Below are 22,117 nucleotides of genomic sequence, written 5' to 3'. Positions count from 1 at the left end.
GGGAGCTGGTGTCTCCCCTTCTCTGGTTGTGTCCCTGGTTGTAGTCTGAGGGTCAGTAATCACCATGTTCTGTGAACCCTGCAGAAAAATGGAAACAGAAGATGTTCTCAAGTGGCAACTCGCTCAGCACTGACCCTCTGACAATGCAGCACCCCCCTCAGTGCTGACTTTTCGACAGTGCGGCACCCCCTCAGCACTGACCATCTGACTGCGCAGCACTCCTCAACACTGATCCCCCCAAACTGATAGCGCTGTCAATTTGTGGAGTTGGTGATTAAACAGATGATCTTTTGAACCAGAGAAAGGGAAGTTGAGAGTGCTGCCTACTGGGCCATTAAATTAGATTAGATTCTCTACAGTGTGGAAACAGGCCCTTCTGCCCAACAAGTCCACACCGCCCCTCTGAAGAGAGACCCACCCAGACCCATTCTCCTATCCTATATTTATCCCTGACTAATGCACCTAACACTGCGGGCAATTTAGCACGGCCAATTCACCTGACCGTCACGCCTTTGGATTGTGGGAGGAAACCGGAGCACCCAGAGGAAACCCATGCAGACACGGGGAGAATGTGCAATCTCCACACATTGCTTAGGAGGAGAAAGTGAGGTCTGCAGATGCTGGAGATCAGAGCTGGAAATGTGTTGCTGGAAAAGCGCAGCAGGTCAGGCAGCATCCAGGGAACAGGAGAATCGACGTTTCGGGCATAAGCCCTTCTTCAGGAAGGGCTTATGCCCGAAACGTCGATTCTCCTGTTCCCTGGATGCTGCCTGACCTGCTGCGCTTTTCCAGCAACACATTTCCACCACACATTGCTTAGTCCACTGTCAGAAATGCCTGGGTAATCTGTCTGGGAATCTGGGACACATGTTGCCTATTGAACGTTGTTGGGTGCACACCACCCTCACACCTTTCTCTTCTGAAATGTGTCGATTCTGGTCCTTGCCTCTATGTGCAGTCCCATTACTGCTCAGCAGCTTTGAGAAGCTAATGATAGTCGAGAGTATCCTTGAGTTTGACGGTTAAAACATGTTGTTGTGTTGTTTATCTCGTGAAACTGATGGTTTAGGGAAGTGTGTAAACAGTTTCTGTACCTGCTGTTTCACAGCGAGTCGATTGTAGATCACTGCGATGTCACTGGCCTTTGAAGCTGTCTCCTCAGTCACTGTCTTTCTGCTGCAATAACACAATATCACAGTGTGGTTATTATATATCAGAGAGTCAGTGCAGCACTGATGCAAGGTCCTGTTGAAGGTGCTTTCATGCCCCATCAGGCAGCCTGTTCCTGATCACACCAACTCATAGCTATTCAGCTGGACACACCACAATGAATGGCCTACCCTGGATCACCGGGACATGGGGATCACTGAGAGAAGTGTCTGGTGCCTCACCCCCAAGGGCACAGTACCTTCTGAAGGAAAGAAAGTGGAAATAAATATTCAGAGTGAAATTAAATGAATACTTACTTTCGTACACATAGGAAGATTAAGATGCCAACCAGGAAAACACTTGGCAGGACTCCAGCCATGATCAATCCCACTGTCCATTTGTTGAAGTCTTTACCTGTCAAAATAGCCATGAATTACTGGGCTGTAGTTTTGGGATGTTGCTCTGATGTATCTTGAGAAGTGGAACGTTCCATTTTAAAATATTGTTTCTTGAATAATGTCACTGCTTATTGGTCCTTGTTAAAGTTGGGGTGGGGCTGTTCCTGACCAATTTTGGTTTGACACGAACCGAGAGAGTCATTCGGAGAGATAACAACATTCGAGTTTGAGATTGGAGTCAACTGTACAGACTGACCAGGATTAAACAGTAAGTTTCCTTCACTGATGGGGCATTAGTGACACACCTTGTAATCCTTGTCTTTGTTGAAACAAAGCTCATTCAATAATTAATTATCACCTCATAATCACATTGCTATTTCTGGGATCTTGCTGTGCACAAATCAGCAGTCACACATCCCACATTCAAGGAATTGCCATACTTATAAAGTACAGCACTGGCTTTAAACATATTCTATCACAATCTGAGTAACATATTTGTGCAAGTCTTCCTTCTGGATATAATCCATGTATCATTTCTATGTACATTGGCTTGGATATTCTGATGGGCAGTTAATTGTTGGAACACCACAGACTAGAGTTGTGTGTCAGGATTCTGCAGAATCCTCAAGCAGCAGCCTGCATGAGAACTGTCCAGGAAATTGGAGATTCCGATCGGCAAGTCCCCTGCGTCTAGAACGCTCTGATAGAAACCATTGAAGTCAGAGGTTTCAGAAGGTGCTCAGGGATGCCCAGGAAATGTCAGACCACTCAAACCCTCGCCTAACTTGGAGGACAATAAAATGGATCCCCCAAGCTCCAACTAACCATACAGCCCCCAATGTCAAATCATCCAAACACTTACATCCTGTGGACATCTGCAATCACTCCACCTCTGACCAGGCACCACAACCCAATGACAGTCTGCCCCTTATCCCCATCAAACAGACAACCCCACTCCACCCAACTAGACATGTCCCAACTCAAAACAATTCACCTCCTTCCCATCGTTGGCCTGAACCACTGGAATCAGACACACTGCCCAACCTGCCGAGGGCTTGAATTCCATCCCCCACCCCCAATTCCAACCACCCTGCTACAGGGCCTGAAGACCTGACAGCCAGCTCTGCTCACAGGCTGAAACACCCTTCCCCTGATAGTTCTGACACACTCACCTACTGGCCCCAAGGCTCATCACTGGCCCTGATAGACCCACATCTCCCATCAGCATTGGAGTGGAACATTCACCCGAGACACCTACCCCACCTAACACCACATCTCCCACTACCTGCTTCAACACAACCTTCTGTTGTGTTGTCTCTGCTTATTTTCAATGAGAGTTGTTTAATGGGGTGAGGAGGGTGTTGGAGATAGATCAAGATTTCCTTCTCTTCCCCCACCCCACCCCACCTCCCCCATTTATGTGAAGAAAATGCTTCCTGACATTCAGCTTCTCACCAACGAATAGCCTGACTCAAATTGTATCCACTGTTGCCTTTGTCACATGAGGATGTGCTGGTCAAAAAAGTTGGTTGGAAAGTGCATCTGAAAGGAAGTAGAGAGACACGGAGGCAGAGAGGGTGAGGGAGAGCATTCTAAGTTGAGGGTAAAACCAGCCAAGCAGAGATTGATCCCGAGTGATACTCTCACCTTGGACCCAGAGATACAGCTTGAACGTGGCTGCCCCATGTGGGTTTCGAACCAAGCAGGATGCCATCACTTGCTGTTCATCCAGGTGCCCTGTCAGGGTCAGAGAACCCATCACCAGATGCCCCACTCTGAGTTGCTGTGATACAAAGTCTCCGTGAGTTTGGTTCCCGCTGAGGTTGGCATGGGGCAGGTGCCAGGTGAGGTCTCCGGGAGGGTTGGAGTTGGCCGCACAGATGCAGGTAATCCCCTCTGCCCTCCGAGCACATTCCAACTCTCGGGAAAACACTGGACCATCTGAGGAGGGAATGACAGCAAGTATTCATAATAGCAGAGTTACCACCTCAACACTGAAACCTTTGTAAGGGCCGTGCTTTGCTCCCAACTTAAGCATCTCAATACTCTCCATGCTGGTCCCCCATGTCCCACATCCAAAACTCTGGTGCTCCCATGCATTCACCTGCAGTAATTACACTGCATCATACGTCAATCAGTCTGAGAACACCACTTTCTCCAGCCCCTACACCCCCTCCCTATCTCTGTAATCTCCTCCAGCCCCTACACCCCCTCCCTATCTCTGTAATCTCCTCCAGCCCCTACACCCCCTCCCTATCTCTGTAATCTCCTCCAGCCCCTACATCCCCTCCTTATCTGTGTAACTTCCTGCAACCTTTAAACCCCTCTATCTGTAACTTCCTCCAAGCCCTACATCGCTTCCATTCTCTATAATCTCCTCCAACCCATACACCATTCCCTTTCGCTGTAAACCCCTCCAGCCCCTGACATTCCTCCCTATCTCTAAATTTCTTCAGCACCTACGTACCCTCCCTATCTCTGTAACCCCTACAGGCCCTACATCCCTCCATATTTCTGTAACCCCCTCCAGATCCATTCCCCCCCCCCCCCCAAGGTCTCTGCCTCCTCCAATTTTGGCCTGTTGAACATACCCTAGTTTCTATCCTTTCACCACTGGTGGCCATTTCTTCAGCTGCTTGGGACTCTAAGCTCTGAAATTCTCTCTCTACCCCTCCATGTCTCTCCTCCTGAAAGATGGTCCTGAGCAGCCAAGCTATTGGTCACCTAACTGAGTATGAGCCTCTATTTCAGTGAAGCATAAATTACAACAGCGAGGAGGTGATGCTGTTTATTCTAAATTACAGTCAATAAGCTGTCCCCAGAAAGATCGTCCCTATGTTTTAAGAAGTGACAGACAGAGTAAAATGATTACATTCCACATTCAGATGGGTCATGTTGGAGCTGCTGTTACCCAGTGGGTTTGTCACTGTGCAGTAGAAACCTGCATCATTCCTCCGTGTTACTGGAGTGAAGGAGAGAATCCGGCTGCTTGTGTTTAACTGGATGCTGGTGTTTCCCTCTATCCTGAACCAGGTGTAATGAGATATTGGAGGGACACTTTCACTGGAACAGGTTAATGTGACGTTGTGTCCCTCTGTGATCCCACCTGAGGCTCCGCTGATGGACACTGCGGTCTCCCGTGGGCTATCTAGAACAAGAGCAGAGGAAAATCAGCAAGTGATCCCATAGCCTACAACCCTCTGAGATCTCTACACTTCTCCAGTTCCATCCTCTTTCCTGATGTCCTCAACCTTCAACTACCTGGGGGCCTAAGCTCTGGAATTCTCTTTTTCATTTTTCACTTCCTTCAGACAAAACGTGAATCTGAGCCAAACAGGGAGATCTTCGGTAACTAATGTTCAAAAGGGTTTAATTTAAAAAGTGTCTTAAAAGAGGAAAGCGTGTTGAAGTGTGTGTATCTGTGTTCACTCACAGCCTGTCATAGACACTGTAAATCTGACAGTTTCTTTGGGATATTAATTTGTTTGTAGAGATGTCGCTGTTGAATCTCTGGTGTGCAGATAATACCACACACACAAACAGAACAAAGGAGGAGGTCGAGAGTCTGACAGACCCAGACAAAAGACACGGGGAGATATTTAGACCGAACATGAATGAGACAACAGCCAACATAATGGCTCCAAGTTGTGATGGGGATATCAAGATTGGTGTGCCGAGGTAGGGAGCTTAGACAAATTCCAGTATCTGGGTTAATGATAAAGATCAAAGTTACTTCCCGACTGAAATGTGGCTTAGAAAAACCACAGTAAGCATCATGATCAGTGACTTCAGTCTCAACATCTGAAAACATCGGCCTGAAGCTGAGATAACATTGGGTGCAGTCACTATACTTGGTAGATGTGAGCGTTAGACTCTGAAGAAGGTGGATTAGAGGACGGTAACAGCTTCTGAAAAATGTGTGTAACCAAGAACGCACAGATTCAGCTGATGAAGAGCAAAAGTAGTGTTTAGTCCAGTTAGAGTGAGACAGACAGATAAGTGTGGACATAGAAATGAAGAACTGCCTTTGTCTCAGAACAATTGAAGAGAAATTGGGGGTAAAAGGATGAAGAAAAATCAGACAAGAGGATAACATTGGAGCTATGGAATGGGCGGGGGGGGGCTTGAAGAAATCCAGAGAAGAAACAAAACAATGCCAACGAGCCCCGTAAATGTATTGTAACATTGAATAAATATAACAGGAGTCTCACATTGCACAGTGATGGTTATGGAGCTCTCCACTGCTCCATGTTCATTCTCTGCCACACACTGATAGTCTCCAGTCTCCCTGGGTGTAATGTGAGGAATCTCCAACCACAGCTCATTGTTGGAACGTGTCCTGTTCATTGTGACATTAAGATGTCTCCATGTCAGGTTAGACACTGGGAAGCTCTTGACAGAGCAGATTATGACTGCAGAATTCCCCTCAATTATATTGATGGATGAATCTTTAATCCCATCCAGGGAAATAATTGAGAGATTCCGTGGAGCATCTGAAAACAAATAAAGATTAGTTAACGTGTTGACTGTGAAGCATTTTGAGAGACAATGAGAATGTGAGATCAATATATGTTCCTTTGACACCAAGCATAGAAACCAGGCAAACACCATAGTTCAGTACGAGAGGGTACAGCAAACTCATTGGGTTAATGATGCAGGAGAGCAACACTGAGGGTCAATATTAGGGGAAGATAGCACTGTCTGTGGGTCAGTAATAAGGCCAGTCAGCACTGTCTGTGGGTCAGTACAGATGGAAGATAGCCACGCAAGAGAATTGTATTGAGGGACTGCTGACCGTCAGAGTTCGTGCTGAGGGTGTGCAGCCTTTCCATCGGGTAAATACTGTCCAGGGATAAACATACGACAGAGAACATAGAGTATTTCAGCACAGTACAGGCCCTTCAACCATTGATGTTGCACCGATCTGAGCAATCTGAAGCCCATCTAACCTACACTATTCCATTATGATCCATATGTTTATCCAATGACCATTTAAATGCCCTTAAAGATGATGAGTCTACTCCTGTTGCAGGCAGGGTATTCCACGCCCCTACTGCTCTCTGAGTAAGGAAACTACCTCTGACATCTGTCCAATATCTATCACCCATCAAGTTAAAGCTATGTCCCCTCATACTAGCCATCACCATCCAAGGAAAAAGTCTCTCACTGTCCATCCTATCTAATCCTCTGATCATCTTATATGTTTCTATTAAGCCACCTCTCAACCTTCTAGGAGAAAGTGAGGACTGCAGATGCTGGAGATCAGGGCTGAAAATGTGTTGCTGGAAAAGCGCAGCAGGTCAGGCAGTATCCAGGGAACAGGAGAATCGACGTTTCGGGCATAAGCCCTTCAGTTTCCTGAAGAAGGGCTTATGCCCGAAACGTCGATTCTCCTGTTCCCTGGATGCTGCCTGACCTGCTGCGCTTTTCCAGCAACACATTTTCACCTCTCAATCTTCTCTCTATCTCAAACACCTCAACCTTTGCTCATAAGACCTTCCCTCCATACCAAACAATGGTCTTGTAAATTTCCTCTGCACCCTTTCCAATGCATCCACATCCTTCTTATAATGTGGTGACCAGAACTGTATGCAATACTCCAAGTGCGGCCACACCAACATTTTGTATAGCTGCAGCATGACCTCATGGCTCCGAAACTCAATCTCTCTACCAATAAAAGCTAACACTCCATATGCAGTTGTAACAAACCTACCAACCTGGGTGACAACTTTCAGGGATCTGTGTACACAGACACTGAGACCTCTCTGCTCATCCACACTACCAAGAATCTTACCATTAGCCCGTACTCTGTATTCCTGTTACCCCTTCCAATATGAATCACCTCACACTTTTCCGCATTAAACTGCATTTGCCCCCTCTCAGCCCAGCACTGTAGGTTATCTATGTCTCTCTGTAACCTGCAACATCCTTTGGCACTATCCACAACTCCACTGACCTTTGTGTTACCCACAAATTTACTAACCCATCCTTCTATGTTCTCATCCAGGTCATTTATAAAAATGATAAAAAGCTGTGGCCCCAAAACAGACCTTTGTGGTACACCAGTAATAACTGGACTCCAGGATGAACATATCTCATCAACTACCACCCTCTGTCTTCTATCAACTAGCCAATTTCTGTTCCAAACTGCTGAATCACCTTCAATCCCATTCCTCCACATTTTCTGCAACAGCCTATTGTAGGGAACCTTATCAAACACCTTACTGAAATCCATATACACCACATGAACCACTTTACCCTCATCCACGTATCTGGTCACTTTCTCAAATAACTCATTAAAGTTTGTGAGGCATGACCTACCCTTCACAAAATCATGTTGACTATCCCTAATCAATTTATTCCTTTTGAGATGATTAAAAATTTCAATACTTATAACCCTTTACAACACTTTATCCACACTGAAGTAAGGCTCACTGGTCCATAATTACCAGAGTTTTCTCTACTCCCCTTCTTGAACAAGGGGACAACGTTTGCTATCCTCCAGTCTTCTGGCGCTATTCCTGTAGCCAATGATGACATAAAGATAAAAACCATCAGCTCTGCAATCTCCTCCCTGGCTTCCCAGAGAATCCAAGGATAAATCCCATCTGGCACAGGGGACTCATCTAATAGATTTTTCTATTATATTTATTACATTCCCTACAGTGAGTAAACAGGGCCTTCGGCCCAACCAGTCCACACCGACCCCCCCGAAGAGTAACCCACCCAGACCCATTACCCTCTGAATAATGCATCGAACACTACGGGCAATTTAGCACGGCCAATTCACCTGACCCGCACATCTTTGGACTGTGGGAGGAAACCGGAGCACCTGGAGGAAACCCACGCAGACACGGGGAGAATGTGCAAACTCCACACAGACTATTTTCACAATATCCAGAATTGCCAATACCTGCTCCTTGTTAAACTAAATCCTGTCTGGTCTAGTAGCGACTGTTCATTTTGACAACATTGTCTTTATCCAGTATGAGTACGGATGAAAACTATTCATTCAGTGCCTCACCTATCTCCACAGACTCCACACCCAAATTCCCATGACTGCCCTTGATTGGACTGGTCATTCATTCATTTATTCCTGAGATACCTATAGGAAGCATTAGGATTTTTCTCGATCCCATATGCCAACTTCTCATGTCCCCTCCCAGCATTTCTTAGCACCCTCTTTAGGTCCTTCCTGGCTAACATGTAACTCCCAAGCACCCTAACTGAGTACTGGGTCAGAATTATCCTGTCAAAGGCTCAGTTTTGAATGGGCATTGAACTGTAGGAGAATGCTAAATTCTCAGAGCAATACAGAATGAGGATGGTACTTTATTGAAGGCTCAGCACTAAATGAATGCTGCACTGTCAGCAGGTTATCACAGAGAAAGTGCTGCACTATCGGTGGGTTATCACAGACATTGTGCATATCTTTCAGTGGGTTACCACAGTGAAAGTGCTGCACTGTCGGCAGGTTACCACAGTGAAAGTGCTGCACTGTCGGTGGGTTATCACAGGGAAAGTGCTGCACTGCCAGCGGGTTATCACAGAGAAAGTGATGCACTGTCAGTGGGTTATCGCAGAAAAGGTGCTGCACTGTCGGCAGCATAGCAGCCGGAAGATGCTGCACTGTTGATGGGTTATCACAGGGAAAGTGCTGGACTGTCGGCAGTTTATCGTTGGGAAAGTGCTTCACTGTCAGCAGTTTATCACAGGGAAAGTGCTGCACTGTCGGTGGGTTATCACAGGGAAAGTGCTGCACTGTCAGTGGGTTATCACAGGGAAGGTGCTGCACTGTCGGTGGGTTATCACAGAGAAAGTGCTGCACTGTCAGTGGGTTATCACAGGGAAGGTGCTGCACTGTCGGTGGGTTATCACAGAGAAAGTGCTGCACTGTCGTTGGGATATCACAGGGAAAGTGCTGCACTGTCGATGGGTTATCAGAGGGAAGGTGGTGCACTGTCGGCGGGTTATCATAGAGACATTTCTGCACTGTTGGTGTATTATCACGGCATGTTCTGCACAGTTGGCAGGTTATCACAGAGAAAATGCTGCACTGTCGGCGTGTTATCACAGAGAAAGTACTGCACTGTCAGTGGGTTATCACAGGGAAAGTGCTGCACTGTCGGTGGGTTATCACAGGGAAAGTGCTGCACTGTCGGCGGGTTTTCACAGAGAAAGTGCTGCACTGTCGTTGGGATATCACAGGGAAGGTGCTGCACTATCGATGGGTTATCAGAGGGAAAGTGGTGCACTGTCGGCGGGTTATCATAGAGACATTTCTGCACTGTTGGTGTATTATCACGGCATGTTCTGCACAGTTGGCAGGTTATCACAGAGAAAATGCTGCACTGTCGATGGGTTACCACAGGGAAATTGCTGCACTGTAATAGGGTTATCAAAGAGAAAATGCTGCACTGTCATAGGGTTATCACAGAGAAAGTGTAAAACTGTCGGTGGGTTATCACAGAGAAAGTGCTGCACTGTCATCGGGTTATCACAGGGAAAGTGCTGCACTGTCAGTAGGTTATCACAGGGAAAGTGCTGCACTGTCGGTGGGTTATCACAGGGAAAGTGCTGCACTGTCGGTGGGTAATCACAGGGAAAGTGCTGCACTGTCGGTGGGTTATCACAGAGAAAGTGCTGCACTGTTGGCAAGTTATCACAGGGAAAGTGCTGCACTATCTGTGGGTTATCACAGGGAAAGTGCTGCACTGTCTGTGGGTTATCACAGAGAAAGTGCTGCACTGTTGGCAAGTTATCACAGGGAAAGTGCTGCACTGTTGTTGGGTATCACAGGGAAGGTGCTGCACTGTTGGTGGGCTATCACAGGGAAAGTGCTGCACCTTCGGTGGGTTGTGACAGGGAAAGTGCTGCACTGTTAGCAGGTTATCACAGAGAAAGTGCTGCTCTATCGGTGGGTTATCACAGGGAAAGTGCTGCACTGTCGGCGTGTTATCACAGGGAAAGTGCTGCACTGTCGGCGTGTTATCACAGGGAAAGTGCTGCACCTTCGGTGGGTTGTGACAGGGAAAGCTATAGCTCAAGTTCGTTAGATGGGTCAGTGTTTGTTCAATGTGTGCAGGAGAGTTTCCTGACACAATATGTAGACAGGCCAACAAGAGGTGAGGCCATACTGGATTTGGTTCTGGGTAACGAACCAGGCCAGGTGTTAGAATTAGAGGTAGGTGAGCACTTTGGGGATAGTGACCATAATTCGGTGATTTTTACACTCGTGATGGAGAGGGATAAGTGTGTACTACAGGGCAAGAATTATAGCTGGGGTAAGGGAAATTATGATGCGGTGAGGCATGACTTAGGATGTGTGGCTTGGAAAAGTAGACTCCAAGGCAAGAGTGTAAATGATATGTGGAACTTGTTCAAGGGGCAACTATTGAGTGTCCTTGATAATTATGTACCTGTCAGGCAGGTAGGAAAGGGTCGTGCGAGGGAGCCGTGGTTTAATAAGGAATTGGAATCCCTTGTTAAATGGAAGAGGGCGGCCTATCTCAAGATGAGACGTGAAGGTTCAATTGGGGCGATTGAGAGTTATAGGGTAGCCAGGAAGGACCTGAAGAGAGAGCTAAAAGCAGCAAGGAGGGGACATGAAAGGTCCTTAGTAGATAGGATTAGGGAAAACCCTAAGGCTTTCTATAGGTATGTTAGGAATAAAAGAATGACTAGGGTAGGAATAGGTCCAGTCAAGGATAGTAGGGGGAAGTTGCGTGTGGAGGCGGAAGAGATTGGGGAGACACTGAATGAATACTTTTCTTCAGTATTCACTCAGGAACAGGGCATTGTTGTCGATGAGAATACTGAGGCACAAATAAGTAGAATGGATGGCTTTGAGGTATGTAGAGAAGAGGTGTTGGAAATCCTGGAAAAGGTGAAAATAGATAAGTCCCCTGGGCCTGATGGCATTTATCCTAGGATTCTCTGGGAAGCAAGGGAGGAGATTGCAGAGCCATTGGCCTTGATTTTTATGTCCTCTTTGTCTACAGGAGTAGTCCCAGAAGACTGGAGGATAGCAAATGTGGTTCCCTTGTTCAAAAAGGGGAGTAGGGATAGCCCTAGTAACTATAGGCCGGTGAGTCTCACTTCTGTTGTGGGCAAAGTCTTAGAGAGAATTGTAAGGGATAGGATTTATGCACATCTAGATAGGAATAATGTGATCAAGGATAGTCAGCATGGTTTTGTGAAGGGCAAGTCGTGCCTCACAAACCTTATTGAATTCTTTGAAAAGGTGACGAAGGAGGTTGATGAGGGGAAAGCGGTAGATGTGGTATATATGGATTTTAGTAAGGCGTTTGATAAGGTTCCCCATGGTAGGCTACTGCAGAAAATACGGAGATATGGCATTGAGGGTGAGTTGGAGGTTTGGATTAGGAATTGGCTGGATGGAAGAAGACAGAGGGTAGTAGTTGATGGCAAAGTTTCTTCATGGAGTGCCGTCACTAGTGGTGTTCCGCAAGGATCTGTTTTGGGACCATTGCTGTTTGTCATTTTTATAAATGACCTGGAAGAGGGGTTAGAAGGTTGGGTGAGCAAGTTTGCGGATGACACGAAAGTCGGAGGAGTTGTTGACAGTGAGGAAGCATGTGGCAGGTTACAGCAGGATATAGAGAAGCTGCAGAGCTGGGCAGAAAGGTGGCAGATGGAATTCAATGTAGCTAAGTGCGAGGTGATTCACTTTGGGAAGAATAACAAAAAGATGGGGTACTGGGCTAATGGTCGGATACTTGGTAGTGTGGATGAGCAGAGGGATCTTGGTGTCCATGTACACAGATCTCTGAAAGTTGCCACCCAGGTAAATAGTGCGGTGAGGAAGGCATATGGCGTACTGGCTTTTATTGGTAGAGGAATCGAGTTCCGGAGTCCTGAGGTCATGATGCAGTTGTATAAGACTCTGGTACGGCCGCATCTGGAATATTGTGTGCAGTTTTGGTCGCCATACTATAGGAAGGATGTGGAGGCATTGGAACGGGTGCAGAGGAGGTTTACCAGGATGTTGCCTGGTATGGAAGGAAAATCGTATGAGGAAAGACTGAGGCACTTGGGGCTGTTTTCACTAGAGAAAAGAAGGTTTAGGGGTGACTTGATTGAGGTGTACAAGATGATTAGGGGGTTAGATAGGGTCGACAGTATGAACCTTTTCCCGCGTATTGAGTCGGGTATTACAAGGGGGCATAGCTTTAAATTAAGGGGGGGTAGATATAGGACTGATGTTAGGGGTAGGTTCTTCACTCAGCGAGTCGTTAGTTCATGGAATGCCCTGCCAGTAACAGTGGTGGACTCTCCCTCTTTATGGGCATTTAAGAGGGCATTGGATAGGTATATGGAGGATAGTGGGTTAGTGTAGTTTAGGTGGGCTTGGATCGGCGCAACATCGAGGGCCCAAGGGCCTGTACTGCGCTGTATTCTTCTATGTTCTATGTTCTATGAAAGTGCTGCACTGTTGGCGGGTTATCACAGGGAAAGTGCTGCACTGTCTGTGGGTTATCACAGGGAAAGTGCTGCACTATCTGTGGGTTATCACAGGGAAAGTGCTGCACTGTCGGTGGGTTATCACAGAGAAAGTGCTGCACTGTCGACGAGTTATCACAGAGAAAGTGCTGCACTGTCGACGAGTTATCACAGAGAAAGTGCTGCACTGTCGGCGGGTTATCACAGAGAAAGTGCTGCACTGTCGGTGGGTTATCACAGAGAAAGTGCTGCACCGTCTGTGGGTAATCACAAAGAAAGTGCTGCACTGACAGCGGGTTATCACAGAGAAAGTGCTGCACTGTCAGCGGGTTATCACAGAGAAAGTGCTGCACTGTCAGCGGGTTATCACAGAGAAAGTGCTGCACTGTCGTAGGGTTATCACAGGGAAAGTCAAGCACTGTTGGTGATCAATCACAGGGAAAGTGCTCCACCTTCGGTGGGTTATGAAAGAGAAAGTGCTGCACTGTTGGTGGGATATCACAGGGAAAGTGCTGCACCTTCGGTGGGTTATCACAGGGAAAGTGCTGCACCTTCGGTGGGTTATCACAGGGAAAGTGCTGCACTGTCGGCGTGTTATCACAGGGAAAGTGCTGCACCTTCGGTGGCTGGGACTGGGAAAGCGCTGCACTGTTGGCGGGTTATCACAGAGAAAGTGCGGCTCTATCGGTAGGTTATCACAGGGAAAGTACTGCAATGTCGGCGAGATATCACAGGGAAATGCTGCACTGTTGGCGGCTTATCACAGAGAAAGTGCTGCACTGTCGGCGGGTTATCACAGAGAAAGTGCTGCACTGTCAGTGGGTTATCACAGGGAACTGCTGAACTGTCAGAGGGTTATCACAGGGAATGTGCTGAACTGTCAGAGGGTTATCACAGGGAAAGTGCTGCACTGTCAGAGGGTGATCACAGGGAAAGTGCTGCACTGTCAGAGGGATATCACAGGGAACGTGCTGCACTGTCAGAGGGATATCACAGGGAAAGTGCTGCACTGTCGGCGGGTTATCACAGAGAAAGTGCTGCACTGTCGGCGGGTTATCACAGAGAAAGTACTGCACTGTCGGCGGGTTATCACAGAGAAAGTGCTGCACTGTCGGTGGGATATCACAGGGAAAGTGCTGCACTGTCGGCGGGTTATCACAGAGAAAGTGCTGCACTGTCAGTGGGTTATCACAGAGAAAGTGCTGCACTGTCCGCCGGTTATCACAGAGAAAGTGCTGCACTGTCAGCGGGTTATCACAGGGAAAGTGCTGCACTGTTGGTGGGATATCACAGGGAAAGTGCTGCACCTTCGGTGGGTTATGACAGGGAAAGTGCTGCACTGTTGGTGGGATATCACAGGGAAACTGCTGCACCTTCGGTGGGTTGTGACAGGGAAAGTGCTGCACTGTCGGTGGGTTATCACAGAGAAAGTGCTGCACTGTCCGCCGGTTATCACAGAGAAAGTGCTGCACTGTCAGTGGGTTATCACAGAGAAAGTGCTGCACTGTCAGTAGGTTATCACAGAGAAAGTGCTGCACTGTCAGCGGGTTATCACAGGGAAAGTGCTGCACTGTTGGTGGGATATCACAGGGAAAGTGCTGCACCTTCGGTGGGTTATGACAGGGAAAGTGCTGCACTGTTGGTGGGATATCACAGGGAAACTGCTGCACCTTCGGTGGGTTGTGACAGGGAAAGTGCTGCACTGTCGGTGGGTTATCACAGGGAAAGTGCTGCACTGTCGGCGGGATCTCACAGGGAAAGTGCTGCACTGTCGGCGTGTTATCACAGGGAAAGTGCTGCACTGTCGGTGGGTTATCGCCGAGAAAATGCTGCATTGCCGGTGGATTATCACAGGGAAAGTGCTGCATTGTCGTCGGGTTATCACAGGGAAAGTGCTGCACTGTTGGTGGGCTATCACAGGGAAAGTGCTGCACCTTCGGTGGGTTATGAAAGAGAAAGTGCTGCACTGTCAGTGGGTTATCACAGAGAAAGTGCTGCACTGTCCGCCAGTTATCACAGAGAAAGTGCTGCACTGTTGGTGGGTTATCACAGGGAAAGTGCTGCACTGTCAGCGGGTTATCACAGAGAAAGTGCTGCACTGTCAGAGGGTTATCACAGGGAAAGTGCTGCATTGTCGGCGGGTTATCACAGGGAAAGTGGTGCACTGTCGGCGGGTTATCACAGAGAAAGTGCTGCACTGTCCGCCAGTTATCACAGAGAAAGTGCTGCACTGTCGGTGGGTTATCACAGGGAAAGTGCTGCACTGTCAGCGGGTTATCACAGAGAAAGTGCTGCACTGTCAGAGGGTTATCACAGGGAAAGTGCTGCATTGTCGGCGGGTTATCACAGGGAAAGTGGTGCACTGTCGGCGGGTTATCACAGAGAAAGTGCTGCACTGTCGGTGGGTTATCACAGGGAAAGTGCTGCATTGTCGGCGGGTTATCACAGAGAAAGTGCTGCACTGTCGGTGGGTTATGACAGAGAAAGTGCTGCACTGTCGGCGGGTTATCACAGGGAAAGTGCTGCACTGTCGGCGGGTTATCACAGAGAAAGTGCTGCACTGTCGGCGAGTTATCACAGAGAAAGTGCTGCACTGTCGGCGGGTTATCACAGGGAAAGTGCTGCACTGTCAGTGGGTTATCACAGAGAAAGTGCTGCACTGTCGGCGGGTTATCACAGAGAAAGTGCTGCACTGTCTGTGGGTTATCACAGAGAAAGTGCTGCACTGTCTGTGGGTTATCACTGAGAAAGTGCTGCATTGTCGGTGGGTTATCACAGGGAAAGTGCTGCACTGTCGGTGGGTTATCACAGAGAAAGTGCTGCACTGTCGGTGGGTTATCACAGGGAAAGTGCTGCACCTTCGGTGGGTTATCACAGAGAAAGTGCTGCACTGTCAGCGGGTTATCACAGAGAAAGTGCTGCACTGTCAGTGGGTTATCACAGAAAAAGTGCTGCACTGTCAGAGGGTTATCACAGGGAAAGTGCTATATTGTCGGCGGGTTATCACAGGGAAAGTGCTGCACTGTTGGTGGGCTATCGCAGGGAAAGTGCTGCACTGTTGGTGGGCTATCACAGGGAAAGTGCTGCACCTTCGGAAGGTTATCACTGAGAAAGTGCTGCACTGTTGGTGGGATATCACAGGGAAAGTGCTGCACCTTCGGTGGGTTATGACAGGGAAAGTGCTGCACTGTTGGCGGGTTATCACAGAGAAAGTGCTGCTCTATCGGTGGGTTATCACAGGGAAACTGCTGCACCTTCGGTGGGTTGTGACAGGGAAAGTGCTGCACTGTCGGTGGGTTATCACAGGGAAAGTGCTGCACTGTCGGCGGGTTATCACAGGGAAAGTGCTGCACTGTCGGCGTGTTATCACAGGGAAAGTGCTGCACTGTCGGTGGGTTATCGCCGAGAAAATGCTGCATTGCCGGTGGATTATCACAGGGAAAGTGCTGCACTGTCAGTGGGTTATCACAGAGAAAGTGCTGCTCTGTCGGTGGATTATCACAAAGAAAGTTCTGCACTGTCAGCGTGTTATCACAGAGAAAGTGCTGCACTGTCGTAGGGTTATCACAGGGAAAGTGCTGCATTGTCGTCGGGTTATCACAGGGAAAGTGCTGCACTGTTGGTGGGCTATCACAGGGAAAGTGCTGCACTGTCGGTGGGTTATCACAGAGAAAGTGCTGCATTGTCGGTGGGTTATCACAGGGAAAGTGCTGCACCTTCGGTGGGTTATCACAGAGAAAGTGCTGCACTGTTGGTGGGCTATCACAGGGAAAGTGCTGCACTGTTGGTGGGCTATCACAGGGAAAGTGCTGCACCTTCGTTGGGTTATGAAAGAGAAAGTGCTGCACTGTTGGCGGGTTATCACAGAGAAAGTGCTGCTATATCGGTGGGTTATCACAGGGAACGTGCTGCACTGTCGGCGTGTTATCACAGGGAAAATGCTGCACCTTCGGTGGGTTGTGACAGGGAAAGTGCTGCACTGTTGGCGGCTTATCACAGAGAAAGTCCTGCACTTTGGGTGGGCTATCACAGAGAAAGTGCTGCACTGTCGGCGAGTTATCACAGAGAAAGTGCTGCACTGTCGGCGGGTTATCACAGGGAAAGTGCTGCACTGTCAGAGGGTTATCACAGGGAAAGTGCTGCACTGTCAGAGGGTTATCACAGGGAAAGTGCTGCACTGTCAGAGGGATATCACCGGGAAAGTGCTGCACTGTCGTAGGGTTATCACAGAGAAAGTGCTTCACTGTCGTAGGGTGATCACAGGGCAAGTGCTACACTTTCGGTGGGTTATTCACAGAGAAAGTGCTACACTGTCAGCGGGATATCACAGAGAAAGTGCTGCACTGTCAGCGGGTTATCGCAGAGTAAATGCTGCACTGTCAGAGGGTTATCACAGAGAAAGTGCTGCACTGTCAGTGGGTTATCACAGGGAAAGTGCTGCACTGTCAGCGGGTTATCACAGAGAAAGTGCTGCTCTGTCGGTGGATTATCACAGAGAAAGTGCTGCACTGTCCGCCAGTTATCACAGAGAAAGTGCTGCACTGTCGGTGGGTTATCACAGGGAAAGTGCTGCACTGTCGGTGGGTTATCACAGAGAAAGTGCTGCATTGTCGGTGGGTTATCACAGGGAAAGTGCTGCACCTTCGGTGGGTTATCACAGAGAAAGTGCTGCACTGTTGGTGGGCTATCACAGGGAAAGTGCTGCACTGTTGGTGGGCTATCACAGGGAAAGTGCTGCACCTTCGTTGGGTTATGAAAGAGAAAGTGCTGCACTGTTGGCGGGTTATCACAGAGAAAGTGCTGCTATATCGGTGGGTTATCACAGGGAACGTGCTGCACTGTCGGCGTGTTATCACAGGGAAAATGCTGCACCTTCGGTGGGTTGTGACCGGGAAAGTGCTGCACTGTTGGCGGCTTATCACAGAGAAAGTCCTGCACTTTGGGTGGGCTATCACAGAGAAAGTGCTGCACTGTCGGCGAGTTATCACAGAGAAAGTGCTGCACTGTCGGCGGGTTATCACAGGGAAAGTGCTGCACTGTCAGAGGGTTATCACAGGGAAAGTGCTGCACTGTCAGAGGGTTATCACAGGGAAAGTGCTGCACTGTCAGAGGGATATCACCGGGAAAGTGCTGCACTGTCGTAGGGTTATCACAGAGAAAGTGCTTCACTGTCGTAGGGTGATCACAGGGCAAGTGCTACACTTTCGGTGGGTTATTCACAGAGAAAGTGCTGCACTGTCGGTGGGTTATCACAGGGAAAGTGCTGCACTGTCATAGGGTAATCACAGAGAAAGTGCTGCACTGTCGGTGGGTTATCACAGGGAAAGTGCTGCACTGTCGGTGGGTTATCACAGGGAAAGTGCTGCACTGTCGGTGGGTTATTACGGAGAAAGTGCTACACTTTTGGTGGGTTATCACAGGGAAAGTGCTGCACTGTCGGTGGGTTATCACGGAGAAAGTGCTACACTTTTGGTGGGTTATCACAGGAAAAGTGCTGCACCTTCGGTGGGTTATGAAAGAGAAAGTGCTGCACTGTTGGCGGGTTATCACAGAGAAAGTGCTGCTCTATCGGTGGGTTATCACAGGGAAAGTGCTGCACTGTCGGTGGGTTATCACAGAGAAAGTGCTGCACTGTCAGTGGGTTATCACAGAGAAAGTGCTGCACTGTCGGGGGGTTATCACAGAGAAAGTGCTGCACCGTCTGTGGGTTATCACAGAGAAAGTGCTGCACTGTCAGCGGGTTATCACAGGGAAAGTGCTGCACTGTCAGTGGGTTATCACAGAGAAAGTGCTGCACTGTCAGCGGGTTATCACAGAGAAAGTGCTGCACTGTCGGTGGGTTATCACAGGGAAAGTGCTGCACTGTCAGCGGGTTATCACAGAGAAAGTGCTGCACTGTCAGAGGGTTATCACAGGGAAAGTGCTGCATTGTCGGCGGGTTATCACAGGGAAAGTGGTGCACTGTCGGCGGGTTATCACAGAGAAAGTGCTGCACTGTCGGTGGGTTATCACAGGGAAAGTGCTGCATTGTCGGCGGGTTATCACAGAGAAAGTGCTGCACTGTCGGTGGGTTATGACAGAGAAAGTGCTGCACTGTCGGCGGGTTATCACAGGGAAAGTGCTGCACTGTCGGCGGGTTATCACAGAGAAAGTGCTGCACTGTCGGCGAGTTATCACAGAGAAAGTGCTGCACTGTCGGCGGGTTATCACAGGGAAAGTGCTGCACTGTCAGTGGGTTATCACAGAGAAAGTGCTGCACTGTCGGCGGGTTATCACAGAGAAAGTGCTGCACTGTCTGTGGGTTATCACAGAGAAAGTGCTGCACTGTCTGTGGGTTATCACTGAGAAAGTGCTGCATTGTCGGTGGGTTATCACAGGGAAAGTGCTGCACTGTCGGTGGGTTATCACAGAGAAAGTGCTGCACTGTCGGTGGGTTATCACAGGGAAAGTGCTGCACCTTCGGTGGGTTATCACAGAGAAAGTGCTGCACTGTCAGCGGGTTATCACAGAGAAAGTGCTGCACTGTCAGTGGGTTATCACAGAAAAAGTGCTGCACTGTCAGAGGGTTATCACAGGGAAAGTGCTATATTGTCGGCGGGTTATCACAGGGAAAGTGCTGCACTGTTGGTGGGCTATCGCAGGGAAAGTGCTGCACTGTTGGTGGGCTATCACAGGGAAAGTGCTGCACCTTCGGAAGGTTATCACTGAGAAAGTGCTGCACTGTTGGTGGGATATCACAGGGAAAGTGCTGCACCTTCGGTGGGTTATGACAGGGAAAGTGCTGCACTGTCGGGGGGTTATCACAGAGAAAGTGCTGCACCGTCTGTGGGTTATCACAGAGAAAGTGCTGCACTGTCAGCGGGTTATCACAGGGAAAGTGCTGCACTGTCAGTGGGTTATCACAGAGAAAGTGCTGCACTGTCAGCGGGTTATCACAGAGAAAGTGCTGCACTGTCGGTGGGTTATCACAGGGAAAGTGCTGCACTGTCAGCGGGTTATCACAGAGAAAGTGCTGCACTGTCAGAGGGTTATCACAGGGAAAGTGCTGCATTGTCGGCGGGTTATCACAGGGAAAGTGGTGCACTGTCGGCGGGTTATCACAGAGAAAGTGCTGCACTGTCGGTGGGTTATCACAGGGAAAGTGCTGCATTGTCGGCGGGTTATCACAGAGAAAGTGCTGCACTGTCGGTGGGTTATGACAGAGAAAGTGCTGCACTGTCGGCGGGTTATCACAGGGAAAGTGCTGCACTGTCTGTGGGTTATCACAGAGAAAGTGCTGCACTGTCTGTGGGTTATCACTGAGAAAGTGCTGCATTGTCGGTGGGTTATCACAGGGAAAGTGCTGCACTGTCGGTGGGTTATCACAGAGAAAGTGCTGCACCTTCGGTGGGTTATCACAGAGAAAGTGCTGCACTGTCGTAGGGTTATCACAGGGCAAGTGCTACACTTTCGGTGGGTTATTCACAGAGAAAGTGCTACACTGTCAGCGGGATATCACAGAGAAAGTGCTGCACTGTTGTTGTGTTAACACAGGGAAAGTGCTGCACTGTTAGAGGGTTATCACAGAGAAAGTGCTGCACTGTCGGTGGGTTATCACAGAGAAAGTGCTGCACTGTCGTAGGGTTATCACAGGGAAAGTGCTGCATTGTCGGCGGGTTATCGCAGGGAAAGTGCTGCACTGTCGGTGGGTTATAGCAGAGAAACTGCTGCACTGTCGGTGGGTTATCACAGGGAAAGTGCTGCACTGTCGGCGTGTTATCACAGGGAAAGTGCTGCACTGTCGGTGGGTTATCTCAGAGAAAGTGCGGCACTGTCAGAGGGATATCACAGGGAACGTGCTGCACTGTCGTAGGGTTATCACAGAGAAAGTGCTGCACTGTCGGTGGGTTATCACAGAGATAGTGCTTCACTGTCGTAGGGTTATCACAGAGAAAGTGCTTCACTGTCGTAGGGTTATCACAGGGAAAGTGCCACATTGTCGGTGGTTTTTCCCAGAGAAAGTGCTTCACTGTCGTAGGGTTATCACAGGGCAAGTGCTACACTTTCGGTGGGTTATCACAGAGAAAGTGCTACACTGTCAGCGGGATATCACAGAGAAAGTGCTGCACTGTCAGCGGGATATCACAGAGAAAGTGCTGCACTGTCGGTGGGTTATCACAGAGAAAGTGCTACACTTTCGGTGGGTTATCACAGAAAAAGTGCTACACTGTCAGCGGGATATCACAGAGAAAGTGCTTCACTGTCGTAGGGTTATCACAGGGAAAGTGCCACATTGTCGGTGGTTTTTCCCAGAGAAAGTGCTTCACTGTCGTAGTGTTATCACAGGGCAAGTGCTACACTCTTGGTGGGTTATCACAGGGAAAGTGCTGCACCTTCGGTGGGTTGTGACAGGGAAAGTGCTGCACTGTCGGCGAGTTATCACAGGGAAAGTGCTGCACTTTGGGTGGGCTATCACAGGGAAAGGGGGGCACTGTCGGCGGGTTATCACAGAGAAAGTGCTGTACTGTCGGCGGGTTATCACAGAGAAAGTGCTGCACTGTCGGTGGGTTATCACAGAGAAAGTGCTGTACTGTCGGTGGGTTATCACAGAGAAAGTGCTGCACTGTCGGTGGGTTATCACAGAGAAAGTGCTGTACTGTCTGCGGGTTATCACAGAGAAAGTGCTGCATTGTCGGTGGGTTATCACAGAGAAAGTGCTGCACTGTCGGTGGGTTATCACAGAGAAAGTGCTGCATTGTCGGTGGGTTATCACAGAGAAAGTGCTGCACTGTCGGTGGGTTATCACAGAGAAAGTGCTGTACTGTCGGTGGGTTATCACAGGGAAAGTGCTGCACTGTCGGTGGGTTATCACAGAGAAAGTGCTGCACTGTCAGTGGGTTATCACAGAGAAAGTGCTGTACTGTCTGCGGGTTATCACAGAGAAAGTGCTGCATTGTCGGTGGGTTATCACAGAGAAAGTGCTGCACTGTCGGTGGGTTATCACAGAGAAAGTGCTGTACTGTCGGCGGGTTATCACAGAGAAAGTGCTGCACTGTCAGTGGGTTATCACAGAGAAAGTGCTGCACTGTCGGTGGGTTATCAGAGAGAAAGTGCTGTACTGTCTGCGG

At 48.8% G+C, this 22,117-nt stretch overlaps 1 protein-coding gene across 1 annotated transcript in view; it reads right to left on the bottom strand.

The window, feature by feature from the left end:
- Positions 1 to 22,117, bottom strand: part of LOC148138979 (myelin-associated glycoprotein-like) — a 159,266-nt gene that overhangs the window by 132 nt on the left and 137,017 nt on the right. The window contains 6 exon segments of the mRNA XM_087980866.1: positions 3 to 78; positions 1,095 to 1,176; positions 1,467 to 1,563; positions 3,195 to 3,488; positions 4,420 to 4,695; positions 5,759 to 6,040. Of these exon segments, the coding sequence (XP_087836992.1) occupies positions 3 to 78; positions 1,095 to 1,176; positions 1,467 to 1,563; positions 3,195 to 3,488; positions 4,420 to 4,695; positions 5,759 to 6,040 (1,107 nt within the window).

This window comes from Chiloscyllium plagiosum, unplaced genomic scaffold (assembly GCF_037043375.1).
Source record: "Chiloscyllium plagiosum isolate Xiang-an unplaced genomic scaffold, Cpla_swu_hap1 HiC_scaffold_38, whole genome shotgun sequence".
Taxonomy (NCBI): domain Eukaryota; kingdom Metazoa; phylum Chordata; class Chondrichthyes; order Orectolobiformes; family Hemiscylliidae; genus Chiloscyllium; species Chiloscyllium plagiosum.
This window is presented reverse-complemented; position numbering and strand designations above follow the sequence as displayed.